The 25,845-nt window shown below is 43.7% G+C and overlaps 1 protein-coding gene across 1 annotated transcript; it reads left to right on the forward strand.

Annotated features, from left to right (window-relative positions):
• Positions 1–571: 571 nt before the first annotated feature.
• On the forward strand, positions 572–25,740 carry Selp (selectin P). Its single transcript, XM_052736507.1, has 15 exons — positions 572–599; positions 1,274–1,660; positions 2,793–2,900; positions 3,377–3,562; positions 5,032–5,217; positions 7,462–7,647; positions 10,122–10,307; positions 13,566–13,751; positions 17,273–17,458; positions 18,581–18,790; positions 19,816–20,001; positions 20,840–20,959; positions 23,191–23,221; positions 24,394–24,449; positions 24,967–25,740. The coding sequence occupies exons 1-14, from the start codon at positions 572–574 to the stop codon at positions 24,446–24,448; spliced, it is 2,241 nt and encodes a 746-aa protein (XP_052592467.1). The 3' UTR covers position 24,449; positions 24,967–25,740.
• The last annotated feature ends 105 nt before the right edge of the window (positions 25,741–25,845 follow it).

Below are 25,845 nucleotides of genomic sequence, written 5' to 3' on the forward strand. Positions count from 1 at the left end.
CTGCCTCAGCCTCCCAAGGGTTGAGGTTACCGGTGTGCACCACCATGCCTGCCTGCCTCCAGAGTAAAGCCTAGAGGCAAAAACACCACTGCAGAGGTGCTAGTGAGGGGCGGTGAAATATGGCAGATCCCCATGGGTCAAATAGAAACAGAATTTTATAAACAGGAAGAGAGTCGTTTCCAGGCCTGATTGCTGGCATTGTCTACCTCTTCTGGGGAACTGGCCTCTTCTGCCCCATGAGTTCCCACAGGCTCCAATAACAACCTCTGTATCCAAGGGGTCATACTTGATTTATTTCATTTTTATATCACAAGCACTTACAAGGAAGGGTCCATTTTAGTGCATGAATAAGTAGATGTGAAAGCGATAACTTATCAAGAGAAACAGCTAAGAGAAGTGAAGTGTGTGGCTGTAAGCAGGGAGATGTTTCTAACCCTAGCTTTGTTGAGGCCCTACAGTATTTCACTCATGCGGCAGGCATCGACTGAACAAGTATTATGGGCTAAACATTGTGATTCATGATGAGAATCCAGAGCTAAGAAAAGACCCACAATCAGCCAGACTCATAGTGATGGGTATGGGCCACATCATAGGAACAGGTATTGCAATATGGGGCAGTAAGAGATGCGGGAGCCTGAAGGGAGAAAGATGAAGTTTACCTGAAGCCATCGAGGGGAACAGAAGAGAGGACACTCTCCAGGGATGAAGGGGGGGTAGTCAACACAGTACGACAACCACAAAGGAAGGCAAAGACGTGGCCAGGCATGGCGGTGCCTGCTTCCGACCCCAGCACTTGGGAGACTGAGGCAGAGGTCCAGGCCAGCCTGGGCTATGCCGTAAGATCCTGACTCAGTGAAACAAAATAAATGAAGTAGGTGTTCTATAAGGAAGAAAGTAAACTTGGTAGGTACCGAGACCGAGCTAGCAGGAGGTTCCAGATCACAAGGCATCTCATTTCCATCACACATTCACGTGCTCCCTCATTTATGAAACAAGAGTAGACCAGGTGACCTCTCTGGTATCTTGAGATCACGAATATTTTAACATAGAATCTTTTAGAAGATGGCGCTTTCCTTTCTGACTTTGTATGCGCTTTTAAGTGGAAAATAGAAAATACTCCCTTTTTCCTAAAATAACATCAAGCAGGAAATAGCCTTGTTCTTGGCATCCATCTCCTGGTGAGCCATTCATCTTAAGTGCAGAAGTAAGCTTTGAATCAGGCTCCATCCAGTGAGTGATACTAACCCAGGTTTATCTCCCCCCCACCCCCCAGAGTTTGTACATCAGAAGGAAGTGGCAGCGTGGACCTATAACTACAGCACACGGGCATACACGTGGAATTTCTCACGGGCATTCTGCCAGAAGTACTTCACAGACTTAGTGGCCATCCAGAATAAGAATGAAATCGCTCACCTCAATGACGTCATCCCATACTTCAGCTCTTACTACTGGATTGGAATCCGAAAGATCAATAATAAGTGGACCTGGGTGGGGACCAATAAGACTCTCACAGAGGAGGCCGAGAACTGGGCGGAGAATGAACCCAACAACAAGAGGAACAACCAGGACTGCGTGGAGATCTACATCAAGAGTAACTCGGCCCCTGGCAAGTGGAATGATGAGCCCTGCTCCAAACGCAAGCGGGCCCTGTGCTACACAGGTGAGGCCTCCTTGGAACTCACGCCACCGTCTCTTAAAAATATGTCTTTCCTGGTTGAGGAATGTAACCAGTTGAGTCAGTCACACGGGGTCACAAAGTTGGGCACAAGAAAATGTAGAATTACAAAGCATTACTGAGCACCTTGGACAATGTAAGATCAAGATTAGAGAAAAGCATCTATTTGAAACCAAAAGGGACTTTAGCACTGCCCTTATTACCGAAGACACGATGCTCAGGAAATGTTACTTTCTTAAGGCTGTGAGGTTTTCAAAACAAATTTACAAGATTGAAAAGGCATTGAAAATTACTGACATAGTGGAGCTATTTCCCTAACAACCCAATATTCTAGACATACTGACGTCTACTGACGTTTTGCACTGTAAGATGTAATGAGGCTTCCTGTGAGAGAGAGACAACACGTAGATAGGAATATTGCAATGAGACATTAAGTTTGGTTGCTGAGATAATTATCTGCAGGATTTGTCAGGTCTCAGCACACGTTATCATGAAAAGATTTATTCTCTGAGTCTCTGTTAATCTCCTTCCTGGAGACCCATATCTGTTTCCTAACCACCTTGGAGTAAAAGTAGGCATTAGGGAAGAGATACTTTCTATTAGAAAACCCATTTTGCAACCCATTTTGCTTGACTCAGAGTTCCTCTGTCCACACATCTATTTGTGACTGTGCTTGTCGCTCTGTGTCTACACATAGCTGTGCCCTCATTTGGAAATACTAAATGCGTCATCCAACAGGAGCTTTCTAATACTCCTATGGTGACGTCAGGACTGGAAACCCCATCATCTAGAACTTTTCTGCGCCACCATGCATTAGCGTAAGAAGGTACAGATTGAGAGGAAGTTTGTCACTGTCCCTAAGAGACACCACTGAAATGAATACCCACTAGTACTGAATGGCAATTGCACTGAGCGTCACTCTATGGAGTTCTGTTTATGTCATTTGTTTATTTAGTATTCGTCGCACTTAGTCCTCATGACACTTCATCAGCCAGGCCCTTCTATTGTTCTTATTGTAGTAATGTCTTCCACGGGGCCGAGGGCAGTCCTCTACATGGCTCACGAGAGGGTGGAGCCTGTGCCTTCTGTGATTCTGACCTCTCTTATATCTGTGCAGCTTCCTGCCAGGACATGTCCTGCAACAAGCAAGGGGAGTGCATTGAGACCATCGGGAACTACACCTGCTCCTGCTACCCCGGGTTCTATGGGCCAGAGTGTGAATACGGTGAGGCTGGCACTTGGGTGGTGTTGCTTTGGCGGTTGAGCTTACATGAGAGATAATGCCAGAAAGTGAAATACAATGGAGCCTCTCTAGCAAGCAAAGGCGAGTGGGAGATCCTGCTATCTGCCTGCTCCACACAAGTATCTCAAGACACCCAGGATAAAAATCACTTTATTTTGGGAGAGAACATTCACTCATAATATTTCAAGGAATAAAAGAGAAATACAAACACAGGAAGACAAAAATGAAAGCCTTAAAGTTTAATTTTACCAATTTGAAATAAAAAATGGTGAATGAATTGAGCTGTCCAAAAAAGTGATTATTTTCTAAGCTGCTGGCAATACAGAGGATCCGGGTTAAGACAGAGGGCTCGGGTTAGGAGCCTAAGGAGGGAGAGCAAAGAGAGTTGTAATTTGCTGTAGATGCAGCAGAGATTTTAAGTCTACAATGAGAAAAATCATTATTTTTGTTCCCCACAGTCAAAGAGTGTGAAAAGTTTGACCTTCCTCCACACGTGCTCATGAACTGCAGCCACCCTCTAGGGGTCTTCTCTTTCAGCTCACACTGTACTTTCCACTGTGTGGAAGGGTATGAATTGAGTGGACCCAGCAAGTTGGAGTGTTTGGCTTCTGGAATCTGGACAAATAAACCCCCACAGTGTAAAGGTATGCAGACCTTATTTTTTCCATCCTTACTAAATAATTAGAATTTGGGAGACTATATATGGGGCAGTGAGTTTTCCATTAAAAAAGCTTGTGAAATAGAGGCTGAAAAGAAAGTTCAGTGGTCAAGAGCACTAGATGCTCTTCCAGAGTATCCAGGTTCAGTTCCCACTGTACTCATGGTGGTTCACAGCCATCTATAACTCCAGTTACAAGAGATCCATTGCCCTCTTTTGGCCTCTGCAGGCACCAGGCAAACATATAGTATTCTGACATACATGCAGGCAGAACACCCATACACATCAAATCTTTTAAAGTAAATTAAAAAATAAAAACTTAAGAAAAGAATAAGAATCTGCATTAGCTGGAGATTCTAGTTACCACAACTATTAGTCAATCAGGTTAACCCTGATTTCCATTTTCATGGTACATCTCCTACCTATGTAGAGGTGGTAGTTTAATTTTTTTATTCCTAGGCAAATTCCTTTTGTTACTTGAAAAGTGAACTGTGAACAATAGTGGGAACTTAGGATTGACCTTATATCATTGCTTCTTAACCAGAAAACCATGGCTATTTGAAACCCTGACCAGCCATTGAGTTCTACTTAACCAACTAAGAATGACCTTTGGTCAAGTATAGATGGCACAGAATTATCAAATTTCCAAAGTACTGGATGAAACTTGTTCCAGAATGAATATCATGGCTCTGTGCTTATTCTTGGCCTCCCAGTGCTCAGCCATGAACAGTCCTGAAGGAGGAAGGTTGGCCGGCATCTGGCCTACAGGAACATTCCAGCATTAGTGAAGCTGTAGATTCATTGTGAAGAGGGACTCACTTCAATTGGCCCCAGATGGAACAATGGAGTCCCTCGGGGTGGGAATAGCTCCAGCCTCTGAGTGTTAAAGCAAATGTCAGGACATTGAGATGTATAATATCCACTCCACCCTGTCTTAGCTGGAGCACAGATGAAAACTGGTCATCTCACAGAGAAGCTGTTCTGAATTGTCAATTTTGAATTTACCCTCCTTCAGCTACTGAGCTAGATTGCTTCACTCTGGGGTGGGAAAACAGTATCAGTCTGTGGAAAAACAAAGGGCTGATTTTGCTATGCTCAAAATAGAAAACTCTACTCTTTCCCCAACTCATATACCACAAACAGTTTCAGAATGGTATTATTCGTGTATTTCATATAAGAGGGCAGATACATCAACACACAGACCTTCAGGGACAGACTTACAATACACAAAGCATAAAGAATGTTAAGGACAGAGCTTGGAGGGCTCTGTGTTAAGATGTTCAGGTCACTCTGAGGATTGATACTCCATGTCAAAATGGCTAGAGCTTCCTGATTGCTACATCTTCCCAGCTCCATCTGTGTTTCCACAGGCAGACCCACACTGTTCTTTGTGGGTGTGGCTTCCCTCTATGCTGGGTATTCTCCCCTTTCTTTAGCATTGGTTTTTCTGTTTAGCTGTGCAGTGCCAGAGCCTGGAGGCCCCTATCCATGGAACCATGGACTGTATGCACCCAATCGCTGCCTTTGCCTATGGCTCCCGCTGTAAGTTTGAGTGCCATCCTGGATATCAAGTGAGGGGCTCAGACATACTCCATTGCACTGATGCTGGCCAGTGGACTGGACCATTGCCAACCTGTGAAGGTAAGATTAGTTTTATCAGTACTCAATATAACCTAGAAGGAGCCGTGCCATGTTAGAATGACCAAAGGCTCTTAAGGACAAGACAGCCCCCTCTAGGATCATATTTGTTCAACCTCTGGGAGATTTCTCATCTGTGAAATGAGGCTAAGAATTGCCAGGCGCATTGTGAGAGTTAGACATATGAAATGCACACAATGAAATAGAAGTATAAGCAGGATGTGGTGTCCCATGTATGTAATCTCAGCACTCGAGAGCCCAAGACAGTAGGGTTTCTGCAAATTAAATGTCAACCTGGACTGCACAGTGAGCTGGAGGCCAGCTTGGACTGCATGACACCCTGTCTAAAACGCACATTAAAATAAAGAAAAGCCTAAGGAAAGAAGAAACAGCAGGTATAAAATCCAGAGGCTAGACGTGGGCACTTGCTTACTTTAGGGTCTGCCTATTTCAACCACATCCCCTTCCTGTCCCCTGGCATATGCACGCTGCAGGGCAACATCTCATACTCAAGAAGAAGTTATAGCAGTAGCTATGGGAATCACGAGACATCTGGGCTCAAAAAGCTTTGGAGGTAGACTCTGCAAAGGAATAAAGGAGTCTGCATTAAAGAATAGCTGTGGTGCAGACCTGGGTGATTATGTAATATATGAAGACTGAATTGTGTGTAGCTGCTTCATCCCTTTATCTTATAGGGCAGAGATGGGGGAGAGAAAGTGGGAGGTTGAAGGTTGGATGAGTAAACTCCCAGACCTGGATGACAAGCCCAGCTCAAATCCTGTTAGCTGTGAGGCTTCTGGGGGGCGGGGCTAAGGCAAGGGCTCAGTGGGTAAAGTACTTGCTCTTCAAGCCTGAATACCTGAATTTGGGTTCTGAGAATCAGCATAAAAGCCAGGTGTGGTGGCATGTGCCTGGAACCTCAGCATTAGACCTGGGGAACTACAGGCTAGAAGATCCCTTGAGTTCTCTGGCCAGCCGGTCTAGCTGCAGCAGCGAACCCCAGGCTCAATAAGAGACTCTGTCTCAGAAATAAGGTGGAGAGTGATAGAGACAGAAAACTGACATCAACCTGTGGCCTTTACACCAGCACACCCGGACAGTTGCATGCACATGCAAGCGTGCATGAGCATGCTCACGTGTGCATGCGCATGCATGCACATGCACATGCGCGCGCACACACACACACACACACATACAACTCAACACATAGACTTTAGGGAGATTGCATGGCATTTCTGATTCCCATTTTTTTTTCTTGAGTATAAAATAAAAGAGGAGCTCCGGGAGGTGGTGGCGCACGCCTTTAATCCCAGCACTCGGGTGGCAGAGCCAGGCGGATCTCTGTGAGTTCGAGGCCAGTCTGGGCTACCAAGTGAGTTCCAGGAAAGGCGCAAAGCTACACAGAGAAACCCTGTCTCGAAAAACCAAAAAAAATAAATAAATAAATAAATAAAAATAAAAAAAATAAAAAATAAAATAAAAGAGGAGCACTAGAGGACATCTGGCCCTTACATGCTCTGATTCTGTAAAAACTAGAGGTGAGAGTGAAAGGGTGGTCTCTGTGCTCTGCAAATTCACAGGAGTATCTAGAAGTATAGAACTATCCACAGAGGGTTTGAGGAAACTGGTCTTTATGAGAACTGGGGTCATTCAGAGCATAGCTGTGTGCAGGGACCCACTTTGGGCTGCACTCATTTGGCGAACAATGTCTGATTAGGATGACATCCAGTGTTCTAAGACACAGCCCACTTGGAATCATCATATAGCACTAGATCAGAGCATCTACAGTAAGGGATACTATTCCATCTGCTTCCTCATAAGCCCACTTTTTCTGTATCTGTTCTTTTATAATCCGATAAACTTTTAATGAGCACCCAGAATTTATCAAGCAGAGTGTAGGGCTCCAGAATACAGTTCTGAATGACTACCCCAGCATCAAGGAGACTGAGCTGTAAGAGGGAAGAACTGCAACCATGCATAACTAGCACAGTGCAGGGTCTGAGGAACCCACACAAGGAGTCCCTACCCCTCAGTTTGGGTGGAAAAGAAGCCTTCGGAAGGAAAACAGTGTCAAAACTGAGATCTGAAGAGTGAGCCAGCCAAAGAGGAACATGGGAAGGGTAGTTTTCCTTTTGGACAAAGAAAGTCTTGAGGTTTTGAATATGTAGGCAACGTGGGCAGAAAAGCAGCAGCCTCTCCCAAGAGACTCTACAGAGAAAGACCTAGTATCTGAAAATTTCCCTTCAGCCATTGCGTGTGACCCTCTGGAGAGCCCCGTCCACGGAAGCATGGATTGCTCCCCATCGGCAGGAGCGTTTGAGTACAACAGCAGCTGTACATTCAGTTGCGCAGAGGGCTTCATGCTGAAGGGGAACGATGCCATTCGGTGTGCCGACTCAGGACAGTGGACAGCCCCAGCTCCAGTCTGTGAAGGTACCGTAACACCAAATCATTCCTCTGGGCCTCTCGGGTACAGTGGGCACTCAACACTATCATTCGCTTATCTGTTGGACATTCACAGAGAGCCTGAGACGTGCTGGACTCTTTGTATCTGATGTCAGGGATCAAAGAGTGGGCAAAGCAAGTTTTCAGCACAGTGTTCCCAACAGCATTGTCAAGGTGAGAGTTGCTTTGGTCCACATGTTCGGAGAGAGCCGAGGAGATCAGCGCTGAGGGAAAGAATAATGTATGAGGAACGTCACGAGATGGTAGAAGAGGAATGGACAAGGCAGTTTGTCTAGCTCTATCATTTTTTGTCAGCAGGCTTTGGAGTTTTCTGAGTTCTGTGACTTCTGGTAAAACAGGGCACAAATAACCAGCTTTTCCTGCTTGTGTCACCAACAGTTGTGGGTCAGTGTATTCTAAAGCCACTAACACCGCTGTCAACTTCATAAACACAGAGAAATCCATAACGAAACAGTTACTTTGTAAATCCCAAGTTTGTGTCTTATCTGAAAAAATTGACTCTCCTTAGTATTTCATGTTCTCGGTGTCTTGCTTTAAAATAAAGACTAAGTCACAAGGAGGTCACTGGGACTGCCTCATTTTACAAAGGGTATCTGTACAAAACCAAGATCCAGAAGTATGTGGGAGCATCTTATGCCTTCATTTACTGGTACTCTTCAACAATCTGTGTGAATCCCGGACCTGTGTATACCCTGATTTTGAGATGAGCTATTGGTTCTCCAGTGATTTGCAAGTGGGACTTGAAGGGATATGTGTATATTCAGGTTCAGAGCGGCTCTATTCAAACAGTAAACTGTGGAAGCAAGTGAGCATCAGTGGGTGGAAGGGATAAACAAAATCTGGTATTCATATATATTAAAATACTATTCAGCTTTAGAACGGGAATTCCAACACATGCTCCAATATGGATAGATCTTAAAGACAATGATAAGGAAAATGAGTCATCCTCCAAAAACCAAGTAACATATGAGCTTATCTGTGTATATTGATGAAAGCAATATAACCAGAGACAGAAAGTAGAATGATAAGGGAGAGGGAAAGGGATTGCTGTTAGTGAGCATGGAACTCAGCCTGAGATCTTGAAAAGAGTCCTGGGGGTGAGTGGTGACGAATGCTATCTGACAATACAAATGCAAATGGACACAGAACTAGACACTTCAATTAGCCAAGTGGCAAATGGTAGATTGTATACTTCACGTGCTTAGCATGATGAAAACAGTGAAAAGAAAACCAGTTAGTGGAGGAATAAAAGTGCATGCCTTATGGTGGTAAAACAGTGAGGATGATTGAATGTGCTGCTGTGTATTGTCTAGGAGACGGAGACATGCTAAGCCCTGTGACTTCCTTTCAAAGGATCACAAGGGATTGCTCAAGCCACTCTGTATCCAGGCGAGTAAATGTCAACTGATCCGGAACAGATGGTTGGATATTTTCTTCAGCATCTGGAATTGAAGCCTCAATAACTCCTTTTATTGTCCTCACTGGTGTCTCTTCAGCAATAGTCAAGGTCTACAGCTGCTGTGCAGCCTTGAGGCTAGCTCTGGTGTCTGCTAGTGCCTCTGCGGCTGCTACTGAGGCTAGGAGCCAGGGTTTATCGAGCATTCCCTGTGATCACAGATAGTCTAATGCCAAGAGGTAGTGAAAGCTATTATTCATATTTCAGAGGTGAAAAATGTGAAATAAGTGTGTTCTCTCCATACAGGACTATCTTACATATTTACAGATAATAGTGTAGTGATAGACAGTGAGAAGGAGCAGATAGGGCAATGGGGATGAAATGAGAAAGGTACAATTATATATGGGGGTACATGTGTGTGTGTGTATTTATATATAAAATGTCATAATGAAACCCATCATTTTGTATGCTAACCAAAATTGTTTTACAAAAGACCACACTTTGATCATGATCATAATTTTATTCTGCTTTTCCATTTAACATTATACATAGATATACCTCCAAAATCTTTTGCAAGTAAAACACATGAAATTTAAGAACTATGAATATTCCTTTCATGAATTCATAATTTACTTGGTGAGCCCCCAGATTTATGCCTCATTGATGCTTGTTTTATTCTTACAAACAATGCCTTGACAAAAACCCCTGAGTTGATTTTGGTATAAATCTCAGGAATCTCTATACTTTTCAGAGATTCTTGAGTCCAAAGATATGATAGCTTAAGACTGATTGATTGATTAGTGCATATTACCAAACTTTTCTACACTGGCTATACTAATACTGATGTAGCCAACACTGGTTCAAACTTTTGCCCTTGTAAAATCCATCAACTATCATTGACATTAATGACAACTTTTTTTTTTAACTCTTCTTAGTCAAACAAACCCAACTCATGAGTCCTTATTCTTTCACTGAAGGGGCTAATGGATTAAAGTCAATAACACTTGTGTCTGTCTCCTCACTCCCTGCCTTCTTCCCTCCTTAGCATTGCAGTGTCGGGATTTTCCAGTGCCGAGAAAAGCTCAGATGACCTGCTCAGACCCCTTTGGTGCCCTGAAGTACCAGTCAGTCTGCAGCTTTTCCTGTGATGAAGGCTCACTCTTGGTGGGAGCAAGTGCCATAAGATGCTTGGCTACCGGAGACTGGAGTGGGGCTCCTCCGGAATGCCAAGGTAAGAATGCATTCTTCCCATTTTCATTGGAAGTAAATTGGAAGCAGTATTCTTAAAGGCTATGTCTGGGGTGGTAACTGTGTAGGGTCTACCCTGAAACTAGCTGGAAAAGAGATGGGTACTGTCACTAACTCCTTCATCCTGTACCCCAAGAACTCTGAATACAAATGTAATCAGAGGCTAAGCAGATACTGCGAGTGTCAGGATATTTGGCAATGATGCTAGCAATGCAGTGACCTTTGCACTGTCCTTATCAGAATCTACATCAGGACTAACAGGCTCCTATCATGAATGTTACTCATCTATTAAACACAGCACCTAAAAAGAAGATGGAAAAGAAAACTTAGCTCTGAGTGTTTGTTCCAAGGCTGGTCCAGCACTTTCTTCTTCTTAGGGACAATGGTATGTCCTAGTGCCTCTGCGGCTGCTACTGAGGCTAGGAGCCAGGGTTTATCGAGCATTCCCTGTGATCACAGATAGTCTAATGCCAAGAGGTAGTTGGAATGAGAAAGGTAGAATTACAGAACCACGTTGCAAGCATTCTCCGAGATCTGTATAATAGTGGAGAAGCATGCTTAGGATAGAGTGGGGAGGACCAGGGAAGGGAAGATACACACCATGAACTAGAGATTAGAGCATCTTCAGAAAAAAAGCAGTGTGCAGATTCATTAAGACCATTTATATCTGTGTTAGACTTGATGGCAGAAAGTCACCGTGCTCTGTGAGCACCACATCATTCTGTGTGAAGTGGAGCTGGTCTAATCACCTGACTTGACAGCTTGAAGGACAGATGCGTGATTTTCAAATTTTCCCATTCCTTTTCCTTTCAGTGTATCCAATGCCTTAGCCAGATTTATAACAAACACTTTTAACAAAACAAGATTCTCATTTATAAAGTCTACAAATAGTAATACAATAAGAAAACAGAAAAATAAAAAAATATCCTCTTAAATACGAACTCCCAAAAATAAATATTGCTAACATTCTAGCACAAAGTGCTTCCTATATTTTCTCATCTAATTTTTCCTTTGTAATAGTTATTTTTACTGTGTATATTCAATTTTAATAATACTCTTAATATGTGCAATATGAAATATTTCTGTGTTATTTGTCATGCCTTTAACTTTGTATAGGCCTTCAATATCTAAGTAAAAGCAAGCAGGTCATGTTTTTCATGAGGAGGAAACCACTTGCTGTTCAGGTCACAGAAGTGTACACACATACACACACACACACACACACACACACACACACACACACACACACACACCATTGTAAATCCAATAATGCCTGTATGAATAACTAAAAGAATTAATTAACAGCATAATAGGGTTTCCTTCATGCCAGGCATGAGAACCTATGGTGAGCAGGAGTTGGGGTTGGGAATGAGGAGTTGGGTCTGAAGAGAGCAGAGTGAGGCTGTGAACTTGCTCCTTCAGCTCTCATCCTCACCACCCTGAAGTCGGTACAACTTTAAAGAAGAGCTCAGAATTCCTGAGCAGGGTTATCAGAATGATCAGGCCCTTCCGGGAAAGCCAAACCACGAATTGCCCCACAGTCCTGCCTATGGGTGTTCACAGCCAGGAGGTTGCTACTCAGCCCAGCTTCCTGTGACCTCCCAGTTCCCTTCTGCTTCTAGCCCTTTGTTTACTCTGGGGGAACTTTCTCCTCTTCTTGCTGGGTGCACATCAAGTGAAATACTCACTTGTGGTTGAGGCAGGAAGGTACCATGAGGCCTGAAATCCACAAGCTATTGTGACACTTCCGAGGGAGAGCGTGTTATCAGATCATTTCCCTGTCACTGTCCTCACAGCCCTCCGCACTCAACCTTGCAAAGTCATGGGAGAGCTGGAAATGACTCCACTAAACCAAGGACCCACACCCCTTTCCCCTTGGCATCTCCAGCTTACAGTCCTCCCATCCCTGACCCCCCCCCACATACACACACACACTGAACACAGGAAGACTTTGCACGTGGCAGACGGTACCTCAGGCTCTGTAGAAATAGATTAGATTGAGAGGAGCAATGCTCGAGAGAGGAAGAAACCAAGGTGCCGCCAACACCTCAAAACGTCATGCTGCTGAGCAAGCTGACCAATAGGCAGCTGACCTGGGACAGCTGTACCACGTCCTCTGCTTGAAAGCCGTACACTGAGCAACCAAGCCAGGCAGCAAAGAAGTCCCTGAGCCCATGTTTACCATCAGTCTTCTCTTCTGAGTGTCAGCATGATTCCCTTGGGCTTCATCGCTCTGTGAGTTAGGAGGGGACCATCTTGACAGCTGCTGACATTGGTGCTGAGAACGTATTCACTCTTGGTCTGACTATGTCATTTTAAGATATTGAGATTCAGAGAGGTTAAGCGACTTGCCCAAAGTCACGCAGTATGATCACCAGCCCAAGCCAGTCTCCCAACACCTCCTACTTGTGTTTATAGATGGTGTCAAAGAACTGTGAGACCTGACTTAACTTTTACTGGAAAATGAACTGGGATGGGGGTGGGGGGCATTTATGCCTGGTCCTGCAGGTTGAGATGACTTCTGGGAAGAGGTGGAAGTTGGCACTTGTAGACAACTGATGAAATGCGTGCCTACTTTATTCCCTTTCATAGTTCATCTGTGAGTGTGACTCAAGTGACTCACTATATACCTAAGGGTAGCTTTAAGGCAAGAGTTACAGCTTTTCATATACTGAAAATGAGGCAACTGAGGTTGAAAAACTTGGGTCTCCATGCACAGCACAAGCTAGGATACCGGCCCAGATTCTCTCTACCACCTGCTGGGGATGGGAGAAAGAAATTCACCCCATTTTCCATCTCTGAGTTCTTGCCATTGTTTGCTGGAAGCATCATTAGGTTTGTTTCCCGAGAAGACATCAGGGGAGCAACTTTCCCTGAATTCTGGGGGCATCCAAAGTGAACGCCATGGCTATCTCTCCAGCGGGCCCTGAGGCCCTTTTAGAATCGCCTCAGAAACTCTGTGTGGGTAAGATCTCAGAATGACCGTCAACTGTAAGAAGCTGTGGCTGTCACCAGCTCCACGGCCTCTTACAGAGAAAGAGCCAGAAATGCAAACAAAAAAAAATTGCTGAACTAGCAAGCAGAGATAGACAGCACACACACACACACACACACACACACACACACACACACACACGCGCGGCTGGCAGGGGAGGGAGAGAGAGAAAAAGAGAGAAGATGGATTTCAGAACCCTGAGTTCTCACATGATCTCCCCCACCCCACCTTGTCTTTTCCACTCAGCTGTCACATGCACACCTTTGCTCGGCCCTCAGAATGGAACCATGACCTGTATCCAGCCTCTTGGAGGTTCCACTTACAAATCCACATGCCAGTTCACCTGTGATGAAGGATTTTATCTATCTGGACCAGAAAGATTGGATTGTTCTCCATCTGGACACTGGACAGGCACACCACCCACGTGTGAAGGTAGGCATGGGAGTCTGCCCTACCCTGTGACTTCTCAGATATCATCATAGAAGGAAGAATCATTAGCTCTTTGGGTGAAGGTGTTTCCAAGCTAAACACTAGGCATGAGAATCTGGATAAAAAAAATTTTTCTCCATGAATAACAAATTGAGTAAAACATTTCAGTCTTAACAATGTTTTCACATCATCATAGCTCATGACATCACCATTCTAGAATAATAAGGGAAGTCAATATCATCTCCATGCTACAGATGAGAAAAAAGCAAGCTCAGAGGTGAGATAATCCAAGGCCATTGACATTAACAAATGGTGCTACTCAGCTATGCACTAAAGCATTTATTTTCTTATAAAAACCCTTTCTCTTTTTCTACCATGCTCTCCAGCCGTTTATTCCTACCTCCACCTTCACCAACCCCGCTAAGTTTCAGACTAGTAACTTATTTGGGGATGGGTGTCGTTTAACCTAGCCTGGCTTTCATTTTTCCTCCTACTTCTTTATGGACTTTAAACTCACTGAGGCAGAAGCTGTGCTTCTTCCATTGTGTGTGTGTGTGTGTGTGTATGTGTGTGTGCACACATGCATACACGTATGTGTGTATAATATATGGGCATGCTTCTGTTGTATGTGTGTGTACAGGGGTAGTACACATGTGTATACAAAATCATTGATGTTGGGAGTCTTCCATTATTGCTTTTGACCTTATCTTTTAGACACATGGTCTCTCACAGAACCCAACACTCACCAATTGGCTATTCCAACTAGCAAGCAAGCTCCAGGGATTTATCTGTCTAAACATCCTCAGTGCTGGGATTACAGATGTGTGCAACCATGCCATGCCTTTACACAGAGCCCAGAGATCTGACCTAGGACCTAAGGTTTGCCTGGCAGATACTTTGCCCCCTGGGCCATCTCCTCAGCCCCTCCTTAACCTTCATATCACCTACAACAGTAGATGGAATCAAATGAGTGTGTAACAAGCATCTGTTGAACAGAAGCTTATCAGTTCCTGGTCACACTCACTCAAGCACAGCCCTGCTGACAGTGTCAACTGGTGGAACTCTCGAAAACAGGGTGGATCACACCTATCTTTGACTTCCTGGAAGCACCCAGCGGGCACAATGTATCGCATATAACTGCAGGCATATAGTACGTTCTAAAAGAGAAGTGCACCGTGTGAGTTAACGTATAGTTCCTCTTTGGTTTCGGAAGGGTTGTTGTTCCAATTTATTGTCCAGCATAGTCAGGGTTAGTAATAATGAGACCCACACTTCAGACATTTTCTTATTCAGTCTACACAAACCACCTCTAAAGAAGTTATATTCATTGCCCTCTTAAAGATGAAGAAAACGGGGCATCAAGAGAATGCATAGCTGTCAATAGGCACATTGAGAGAAGGGCAGAAAGACAGGCCGTGGGATGTTTTTACCACTATACCACATTGCCACCTAGTGGCAGGGCTTCTGAACCCCGGGTCTGGGCACTGGCCGCAGGTGTAACTTCGGAAGCAAGCCTTAGAAATGGTGGTGACTGGTGAGCAGCTGAGAGACTATGCCTTTAAAAATCTGTTAGCGTTGTGCAAAACAGCTAAAACATTGTTCATTCATCCCTACACTGATATCTCAAGATCTTACTGCTGTACTAAAGGGTATAAATGCCAACATTTGCTGTCCAAAAGATACACTAACCTCAAGGAGCCCAGGCCACGTGAGGAGGGAGAGTTTATGCCTTGTATATATTACTCATTCCTTTATTTCTCGCTGTTTCTGTCACTTACCCTACTAACATGTTCGGAAGCTACATTTCTCAGATTGTATTTTAAGGGCAAAGAACCAAATTCCAATTATAAATCCCATTAAGCTTTTAAATGATTGATGCAGCCAGTTGAGTTGCTAAACCTGTGATCTCCCACACCACTTCCCTCTACCCTGCCCCAGTCCTCTCTTCTGTTCAGGAAGAAGCATGTGCCTCCTGTCTGTGAGCCCAGGCTCCACCCAGGGACAGCACCTCTAAGAAGATGTGGTCCTCAGTATTGTCCATCTTCTTAACCCTACTTTTAAGATATTTTTATGTCTGTTCTTGCTTTATTAGCCACATTTACATTGTATATTTAGTTAAGGGAGTGATCCCTTTTCATTTTCCCACCAATCTTTGGAATTTTAACCCTTAATTCTGCCTAGGAACCCTGGTTCTCATGCACTATTTTTTTTCAGAACCCAAAAGGGACCACAGGACCTTGGGATCATCAGGAGGTGGGGCCCCCCACCTTCTCTCTCACTGTGCACTGAGGTTTCCAATTAAGGGGGGGGGGACTCACAAGTATTTCCATTTGGTGAGAACACTGATTCCCTGGGCCTGTTGGAACTTGGGATCTGCCTTCATTTCCCTGTCTCCACCTGCCCTTCCCCCTCAGGAAATCTTCTCCATGAGCACAGCAATGACTGAGGCACATCTCATTTCCATGATGCCATCTATGAGAGGGGTTGCTTAAGTCCAGTGGCTGTGTCCCTTCAGTCCCCACCTGTAGGCCACCTTCCCGACACAGACTATTGCTCTCCTCATCACTAACATGGTTCCTCACTCACTGTTCCTCGGGAGACATTGTTGGCCACTGAATTCAGCACCTGATACCTTGCTTAATCTTCTTAGGAAATGGAAACTTGGTCTTCCATCCACCTCCAGCTCCATCATTCCGTTTTTTTGGCTTACCCAAGTTCAGGTTCTGAAATACAGGGAACATATGCCCTCTGAACCCTGGGACAGTTTACTTCTCTATTTTTCTTCAGTTCTTGGGCTGTTTTAATGGACTGATGGAAGGCTCCACAAAACACCCACAAACAGCCTGTTACTACAAACACCTGTGCCAGTATGCCAACATACTTTTTCATGAGGTAGCACATAAAACTTAGAGAATCTTAGGAATCAAAATGGCTAAGCAAAATGAACCTGACATTACCTTCAGAATAACAGTGGATTCAAAGAAACAGCGGCCACTGTTGTCAATAGCTATTGGTAAATCATTCATGTGTCAGGTAATTGAATGACGAAAAGGATTGTGGTGAGAAAATTAGAAATGCATTTGCTCTGCCCTTTGACCTGTACTTGTTGACTGCCACTCCCACCCCCTGAGATACCAACAGTGGGAATCATGTTAGATAAAGTGAATGGTTGGGGTTTTAGAAGCTTTACATACAGTAGGTAAAGGAGCTGCAGTGTGTAACGTGACATTGTATGAGTTCCAACAATAAGTCTATGAGTTCAGGGAAAGGTCTGAAAATTGGTTTAGGGAGACTGAGTACTTGACTTCTTGACCTTTCCCTGTACATCTTTCTGCATGCCTACCTGCTCCTCCTTCCTGAAGTAAACATGTTTTATACATTGCAGCATGCCTGCTACTCAGCAAAATGCCTGAGAGACAGTAGGTAGTCAATAACTATTCATCAACTATTGAGAGGATAAACTATGTGAAACACAGAAGGTCTTAATAAGCACGATATTGGGACTTTCCCATTTGATATTCCAGCCATCAAGTGCCCAAGGATCTTTGCCCCAGATCAAGGCAGCCTGGATTGTTCTCAGGATCAGGAAGAATTCAGTGTTGGCTCCACATGTCGCTTCTCCTGCAACAAGGAATTTGAGCTAGTCGGATCCAAAACTGTGGAATGCATGGCTTCTGGAAGATGGTCAGCACCTCCACCAACCTGCAAAGGTAATGACGTGCTCACCGAGGAAGTTTTACTTAGGGTTATCTTTCCACACAGTTAACATGTAGCTAACTTATGTGGCAAGTGCACATTATACACTGTCAGTGAAGTGTAGTCAACACAGGTGTAGGTTTTTAAACTTTCTAAGAAGTGACAGGATTTTTCTGCTCTCAACTAAAAGATAAATGACTCTTATGAAGAAAATTTTGTTCACATCTTTAGGCCTATTTATCTCCAAGATCTTTATTGGGGAAAGGGAGCGGTACATTGTACTTGCTGAGAATGCCAGGTAGCAGTTATGGGCCAGGTGCTTGGAACAAGGAATCCAGATGCAGAGAGATCAAGTATCTTCATTCCATCACATGGCAAGTGTATGACCAGGCCAGTGACACAGTTTCCATTTCATCTTCGTGTTGACCTTGGGCCAGAGAATGGTCTGTCTGCCAACAACCCAGGGAGCACAGGCAGTTACTTGCATTTAATGTGGCCTTCTATTGAGATGCTGGATCTCTGTAGCAGCTCTCCAGCTGCCTCCGTTTTAAAAGTACTAGTAATATCAACTCTGCTTCTTCTTATGGCCAGGACAACGGCTTTTCATGGGCACTTTTAAAATATTGTCTCTTCTAAATTATTTATTTACTTGCATGTGGTGTGTGCACGCACATATGTGCAGGTATGAGAGCCCATGTGCATGCATGCAGAAGCTTGGAGAGGGCAGCAACTGTCTTCCTCTGTTAGTTACTGCCCACCTTATTTTCTAAGTCAAGGTCTCTCATTGAACCTGAACCTCGCCTTTTTGCCTAGGCTGAATGGCTATCAAGTTCCTAGGATCTGCTTGTCTCTGCCTGCCAACACTGGCTTTTATGCGGATGCTGTGGATTGAACTGGGGTCCTCTTGCTTTCAAAACGAGTACTCTCACCCACCAAGTCATCTCTCCAGCCCTTAAATAATTTTCCCCATATCTGAGATTAATAGATCTTCATATGTTCCATCTATAAATTGCTAGAGATCCCTTGCCTCGGGAAAAGTTGAAGACAGCTATTCCATGACAGTCTTCGTTCAGATATGATCCCTTAACCCGTGAACATACTGAATACGTTCAAATGAAATGTTTTTCTCATGACAGGGGTAACATCACTTCCTAAGGCAGAGGTGCGCTGTCCCGCTCTCACTACTCCTGGGCAGGGGACAATGTTCTGCAGACACCACCTGGGAAGCTTTGGTCCAAACACCACTTGTCACTTTGGGTGCAAAACTGGGTTTACACTCAGAGGCACCAATTCGCTCAGATGCAGGACTTCAGGACAATGGACAGCAGTGACTCCAGCGTGCAGAGGTAACTAACCAGGCAGGAGCAGGGAATTCTGAAGCTGTCTTCCTGTCCATGCTTGAGTTAGTCATTGCATGTCTCTGCCTGCTTAAGTTCCGCCCAGCCCTAACAACCGCTGCAAGCCCCCGCTCCTCCACGAACTCCACAGCACTCCCAAACAGAAGGAATGTGCAGCAGTCCCTTCAGCTTTGCCCTCCCCCAAACCACTTTCTATACAGAGGACACAGGCATAAAGGCGCATATGTCTACATACGTCAGCGCTAAAAGCTCGCAAATGGAAAGCCAGCTCAAAGAATTGTGAAGTATAAATTGCAACGTTATTAAGTAGGTGACAGTATCAACCTACAGTATTTTCATAATGACTGGAACTAAGATGTTAGCCCCGAGTGACATTTCTTAAGGAGCTACCACACCATTCCCAAAGCATGGAGTCCCCAGTCTCCTTCATCTTGATATCTTCCACAGCACAGCACTGAGATCTAGAAATGTCAGGACTGCTCTATCACACTTATTTGAATTAAATCTGATTTCCTGGGGTTTGTTTCCTCTCCACAACTTACAGAAAATAATCTGAAGTTACTTAACAAATAGTTTAAAGAGGATTGTGGTCTCCTCTTCCAAACTTCCAATGTCCACCTGTGAGGGACATGAAATAAGTATTTTAATAATCATAATGCTGACATGGCCGATTAACCACAGTGTATCAATAATAACACACAGATACAAATTCAGTGGTGTTTTTGAGGGGCAAATTTAATAAGGAGACTTTTTGGAGATTAGATCAGTGAATTAGCAATTTATTGCATGCTCTATGGGTCATCCTTGTTCTCTGGCTAGTATTATTTCATGGATACTTCAATGAGACGTTATTTGAAGAGCTGCTGTGGTTCTTGGGTGTGGATGACTTCCTTTCTGACCTTTCACATTAACTCCATCTATTGTCAATTCCAGTCAAGTTAAAAAAGCAAACCACAACCCTATCTGCCTTCCTTCTGTATATCTGTTTCTCATTCACTTTTTTTTCCCTGCAGCCATAAAATGCTCAGAACTGCACATGGACACACCAGGATCAATGAACTGTTCCAATCCCTGGGGAAACTTTAGCTATGGATCAGCCTGCACCTTCCACTGTCCAGAGGGACAGTTACTGAATGGCTCTGCAAGGGCAACATGCCAGGAGAATGGCCGCTGGTCGGCTACCTTGCCAACATGCCAAGGTACATTTTTCATATGGTTTAGAACATGACCTTGACATGAAAGACAATCCCTGGTTCTTTGCTGCATATCTCTCACGGTGGCTTTTCTTCCCTTCACTGCCCCCCTCCATTGCTTGATGAGTGTTTCACAATGAGCCACAAAGGCTCCCCTTGCTTTATACGGAGCCCTAGGGATGAGGCTGGTGACCACGTGGATCCCTGCCATTCTTTTTCATTGTTTAGTTGTGTGAAATTAATTTCCCCACTTCTTATAGCTTCTGCTTAACACACCTTGACACTTCAAATACGTTAGCCAAGGGTTTTCACACAGAGTTCTACTTTGTTGTGTCAGAAGACTTTTGTTTACCATCTACCTCTAAAAATACCTCAAGTCCTTTAATTATGCCCCATCTGTTTGCAAGCTTTCAGGCCCCTATTCCTCCCTTACTTTCCCTTAGCAGTTATGACTTATTGTGTTACATATCCAAACCATTGATTGATAAAGAGAAATTACCCCATCATTCATTTCATTTACCCAAATAACCATGCACATGTGCTGATGAATTTGTATCTACTAATGAGTTCCTTTCAGGGGATCTCTTCATCTTGTCCACTTTAGAAATCATGATTTTTTTAATCAAAATTAATCAAATATTTAAGCCTTGGGATGCAGTCAGGTCCTGCTTCCTGTTCCATTGCAGTGGATTTCTGATTTCCAGATCTTTCCTGCCAGGTTATTGGCCTGGGCAGGACCTTTGAAGTTCTTGCTTATGGCCCTGTCTTTGTTCTTGGGATGCCTCGGGGAGGATGAATGGTCTGTGCACACTACACTCACACCTTGCATGTGTGTTTATTTTAGCAGGACCACTGACCATCCAGGAAGCGCTGACTTACTTGGGTGGGGCAGTGGCGTCTACAACAGGTCTGGCAGTGGGTGGGACACTCCTGGCTCTGCTCAGAAAGCGTCTCAGAAAGAAAGGTAAATACGAAGGAGCCTTCCTCTTTTCTGTTCTCTATTTTGGAGTAAAGTGTTAAAGTCAGTAGTTTCCGTTTAAAAACAGTTTGTTAAAGAAAATCAGGCTAATATTTGTGACCTTGAGCCCTGACTGCCTGTCAGAATCACCTGTAGGAATTTGTGAAAATACAGAAATTCTGAATTTATCTTTGTGTGTGTGTGTGTGTGTGTGTGTGTGTGTGTGTGTGTGTGTGTAGTGTGTGTGTGTGTGTGTGTGTGTGTGTGTGTGCACATGTGCATGCCTTCTGCATACTAAACCAGTGCTCTACCATTGAGCTGTGACACCAGCCATTATATTAATTTTTCCAAAGCCTTCCCTTAAAATTCTGATGACGCCTCTGAGGGCCTCTGGAACCACCAAAATTAATTATAAACATGTCATGCCTCTTTCCCTCACACACCCCATGTAATAGGCATTTGTAAATCAGCTTTTCCAGGCAGTGGGGCCAATAGTGACAGTGCCTCAGGTTGAGGAAGATATAGTCCTTTAAGAGGGACAGATAAACAGTATGCATACTGACTGTGGTATGTCTGGAAGAACAAAATATAGTGTAAATGTTACCCGAACATAGAACGATGGTTCTTGGATCAGAACAGTACATTGAATAGGCTTTCTCAACCTTAGCTTGAGTTAAGGGATAGGGCCAAGATGGGAAGGTGAACTAGAGTTCTAGCAAAGAAAACTGCACATGAAAACCACGAGCACATTAGATCACTGGGAGAAGTGGTGTGTTTAGCAGCCGAGAGCGTCTGAACCCACTGGACTCCCAGACCAGTGGGGAGAAGCTGGAGGTTAAGAAACTACTGCTTCAGTAGTGTCCTGAAAACACATACTCAAACATTCTCTCAGGCAAATTTGTGGGTTTTGAGAAGATTTAAGCAGGAAAGTGACCAAATGATGAAGACTCTATCAGGGACACCTCACCAGCCTGTTGTCAGAAAGGGAACTTAGACCCAGAGACAAAAGAAACGTCCAGTTCTTAGACTTGCAAACATCTTTTATCCATCTGCTGCGACTTGTAGCCTGCCCAAGTGTTTATTGGCTTCACAAATACTTCTCTATAAACTAAGGAGGCTCTCACTGTCCTTCCTCATAGCAAGCATGAGGCACAGAGGACTGACTGGTACTCAAATCCAGACAACTGGAAGGAGCTGGGTTAAACTATTCCAGACTTTGCATTCCATTGAGAAGTTCCAATAACCAATCTTAATTGCTCTTGGGACAGAATGTCCTGTGCCCTTCTTTTACGATTCCCCACTCAAAGCCACCATTGAATTGTAGATGTTTCTTCAACACTCCTGCACACAATCTCCTGGGAGGGTAAGACTGATGGTAGCAAAGGTAGTTTCTTGCTGGTGGGAGAAATGTGCCAATAGTTATGAAGGATTCCTTCATGAAAGTGTGTGTTTATTTAACCAAATCAAGAAGGTAGAAGGAAGAACTCTTAAGACCCACCTTTAATCTCCATAATCACGTCAGATTTGCATAATTTTCTCCTGCCCCACCCCTGGTCAGCTGACCCTACAAACTATGACCAAATTGTTTCTTCAGTTTTCAGATAAATTCAGGGTTAGAAAAATGCCAGTAGCCTCTCATTTTTCTAAATCTCTAACAATAAATAAATTTATGAGTTGAAGGAGGATGGCTCATCCTGGGCTCATTCCAATTTGGTGTTCAATGTCAAAATAGTCTATTGTCAAGTAACAGACAGTGCTGTGGCCATGTCTCAAGACTTAACCATCAGTCTGCTGTTTAGAGTAAGACAAGAGGCTCCTTATCACATACATTCCTAGGAGGGAAAATGAAAGCATCCACTAGTGTCGTTGTGGGTTGATTTATAAGGTTACCACACTAGCTGAGGACCAAGGGATTAAAAACCTGGATACAGCAATAGGGAGCCCTCAATACCAGGACTGGAAACCCCAGAGACATGAGGACAGGGTAGCTGGGGTTTTTTCCCTACAAAGTTAAAAAGAAAAAAATGTAAGAGGACCTTGGAATAAAATATTATAAAAATGCTCAGTTTAGCCTAAAACAAGTACTGCCTACCTTTTAGGCCAGATGGTTCCTAATATTCTGCATATAACAAACTTATCTGAAAATCAGTCTCCTAATTTTCTTCAATAATTTCTAGCACCAGTAACTCTTCTCACCTCATTGTTTTCTTTTATTCTTGTTTTCTCACTTATTTCAGATGATGGGAAATGCCCCCTGAACCCTCACAGGTAAGATGGAAATGTTCTGTGCAAGAACAAATTTTATTAGTTTGTCTTTCTAATATGCTGTGTCAGGGGAACATGAACAATGCTCCTTCCTCCCTGTAATATATCTTCTGCCATGTCTTTCCTGTCTTGAGAAAAAGCATTCAGGTAATATATGTCAGCTAACCATAGTGTCTTAAGTCTCAATACTTAGGGAGTTTCAGGCTCTTGAGTCCCCCTTCTGAGTTGTAGAGTCTTTATTTCTGAGGACTTTCTGTGCGTGGACATTTCTTTACATCACATTTCTTTACCTCACTGATTAAAAACAATAGATAGCCTCATTGTAGTATAAAAAAGGAAGTAAAGTGGGAAGTGATTTATCATAGAAACCAAATGCTAAAGCTCGGGTGCTACACTAGTGAATGCTTGGAGGCCACTGAAAGTTTGTTAATTTCAGTAGACTCTCCATGAGCAATGGCTCAGGAAGAGACAGTGGCCTGTCCCCTGAGAAAATACTGTATTAGTTCAATTCACAGGACAATGACTTTCATCTTAAAAGATGAAAAACACACTTAGTATTTTCATATGAGACAATTAAGTTCCAGACAATATTTAATCCTGAACAATGCTATTCCAAAGCCATATAGGATCTAAGATCTACAATTTTTTTGTATCTTGGCTTTTTGGACATGTAGCATCCCTGACCTCTGCCCACAATGCCTGTCCGTCCTCTTCATCACCATGAAAATCCAAAAACCATCCCTAGGGGGCAGTACTAACATTCTGTGGAAACCCTTGCTCAAGTATCAGTTATCCAGATTGAGAACTTTGTAACTATTTTTTATCAAGAAGAGGCTGCAACCCCTTATAGGGTAAGTCAAGTTTCCTGCACAGAAACCAATAGCAGCAATAGTGTAGGTAGGTCTGGGGATGCGGCTTGGTGGTAGAGCACTTGTTTAGCCTGCATGAGGCCTTGGGTTCCATTCCCAAGTACCATGAAAAAGTGTGAGTGGAAAGTGCCAGTCAAATTACCCAGACCTCTGAGTGGGACCTTGAAAGTTGCTTTTTCCATTTACTTTTCTTATTAAAATAGAATTCCAGGGCAGGTGGCAATCTGTTGTTTCTAGAGATAGTGTAAGCTGGCTGTTTGGAGGAGTAATGTCATGGTAGATCATCCTTGTGTTTCTCTTCTTCAGCCACCTAGGAACATATGGAGTCTTCACTAATGCTGCGTTTGACCCAACCCCTTGAGGTGAGTTCCCTATGAAGATATTTTTGAAGAAAATAAGACAGTAAGGGAAAGAGAAATGATGTAAAGCTTTAATTTTCTTTATATCATCATGTACTAACTGTTAAGCATGTGTTAAAATATCAAGCCATGACAGAAACCATATTGGCAACAAGTGTATGTGAGAGTGGACGGCCAATAGAGTTTACCCAAGGATTTCCATTCCTTCCGAGATGAAAGGTTGTAGCAGCATATAACTTTTTCCAGGATGTGTGAGATCCCATTATTGGCAGTCAAGTGGTATCAACAGTGTGGGCTTGCCTCAAAATCCCTTGTGCTACCTAATGGGAAAACTGAAATTGTCTGAAACCATTTTTTTCAAATACTGCAATGAAAAGTCCCCTTTCCTAAGAAAAGCAACGTGCTGGTAGACAGGGTAGAACCTAGAAAGAGACAACTGTCTTGAACATCAGGGGATAGACATGATGAAAGACTACTTTCTCCTTTAAGCATAGTTTAATTTGTTTTCTTTCATTTTCAGAGATCTGGTCTCCTGTCTCCTCCTTGAGTCTCTCAGGATTCTGCGTGCAGATGTCAAGTTTCCAGACTTTAGCTCCATTTCATTTGCTGTGGTTTTCTTTAAATAATTGGACAGGAATGGAGCAAAAGGACTGTGTACATTCCCACCTCTTCACCCACCCCTTCCTGCTCTGCCTCTCACCTTCCTCTAGCACAGCCACAGAAATAGGAGCAAATGTTTCTGCTGTGGTCTGTGGCTTTGACCTTACTTTTACTGAAAACGGGAAGTTAGTCCAAAGCATTGGGGCATCTGACTCACCAGGAGACCAGACTCTGAAGAGCTGAAAATCTACTTTCTCTTCGATTTGAAGAGTGGCACTCCAAGATGCTGGAGGACAGGAAAACCTCCAGCTTAAGGGAGAGCCTGCCGTAAAGATCTCCTGGGCCTTCAGTGTTTCCTATCTATGAGGTTGTTTATACCTCTGCTGCTGACACTTTTGCAGAAACTTCCAGATGGTACCAGAGGTCATGGAAGACCAAGAACAGAGCCAGGATTCCACATCCTATTGCAGACCTTCCCTCTGCCGAAGCACCCAAAGGACATTGTTTGAATATGTAATTGGACTCCCCAAATGCTATGCTCTTCATGTTTTGTTCAGTAAGGTCTATGTATCTCATATTGTCTGCCAACAATGTGGTCACAGTTACAGTCATCCAAATGACAGCTAGACCTTCCAATGAGCCAGCAAATATATGTCCTATGTCCCCTGTCCACAGAGAAAAAGCCAGAGGAACAGAAAAGGTCTTCATTGCATTACTGTTCTGCAGGAAAGAACAGACATGTTTTATATGTAATTTAATTCACATATTTAATAAATAAGTCACTGAAAAATGATATATG

This window comes from Peromyscus californicus, unplaced genomic scaffold, assembly GCF_007827085.1.
Source record: "Peromyscus californicus insignis strain IS unplaced genomic scaffold, ASM782708v3 Scaffold_14__1_contigs__length_90479793_seg_2, whole genome shotgun sequence".
NCBI lineage: Eukaryota > Metazoa > Chordata > Mammalia > Rodentia > Cricetidae > Peromyscus > Peromyscus californicus.

What these genes read in the sequence shown, in the direction of transcription:
- Selp (XM_052736507.1), top strand. Translation starts at nt 572, where the DNA reads ATGGGTATGGGCCACATCATAGGAACAG. An exon ending in TGGGCCAGAGTGTGAATACG is followed by an intron (nt 2,901 to 3,376) that starts GTGAGGCTGGCA and finishes TGTTCCCCACAG; the next exon opens with TCAAAGAGTGTGAAAAGTTT. An exon ending in CACACCACCCACGTGTGAAG is followed by an intron (nt 13,752 to 17,272) that starts GTAGGCATGGGA and finishes TTGATATTCCAG; the next exon opens with CCATCAAGTGCCCAAGGATC.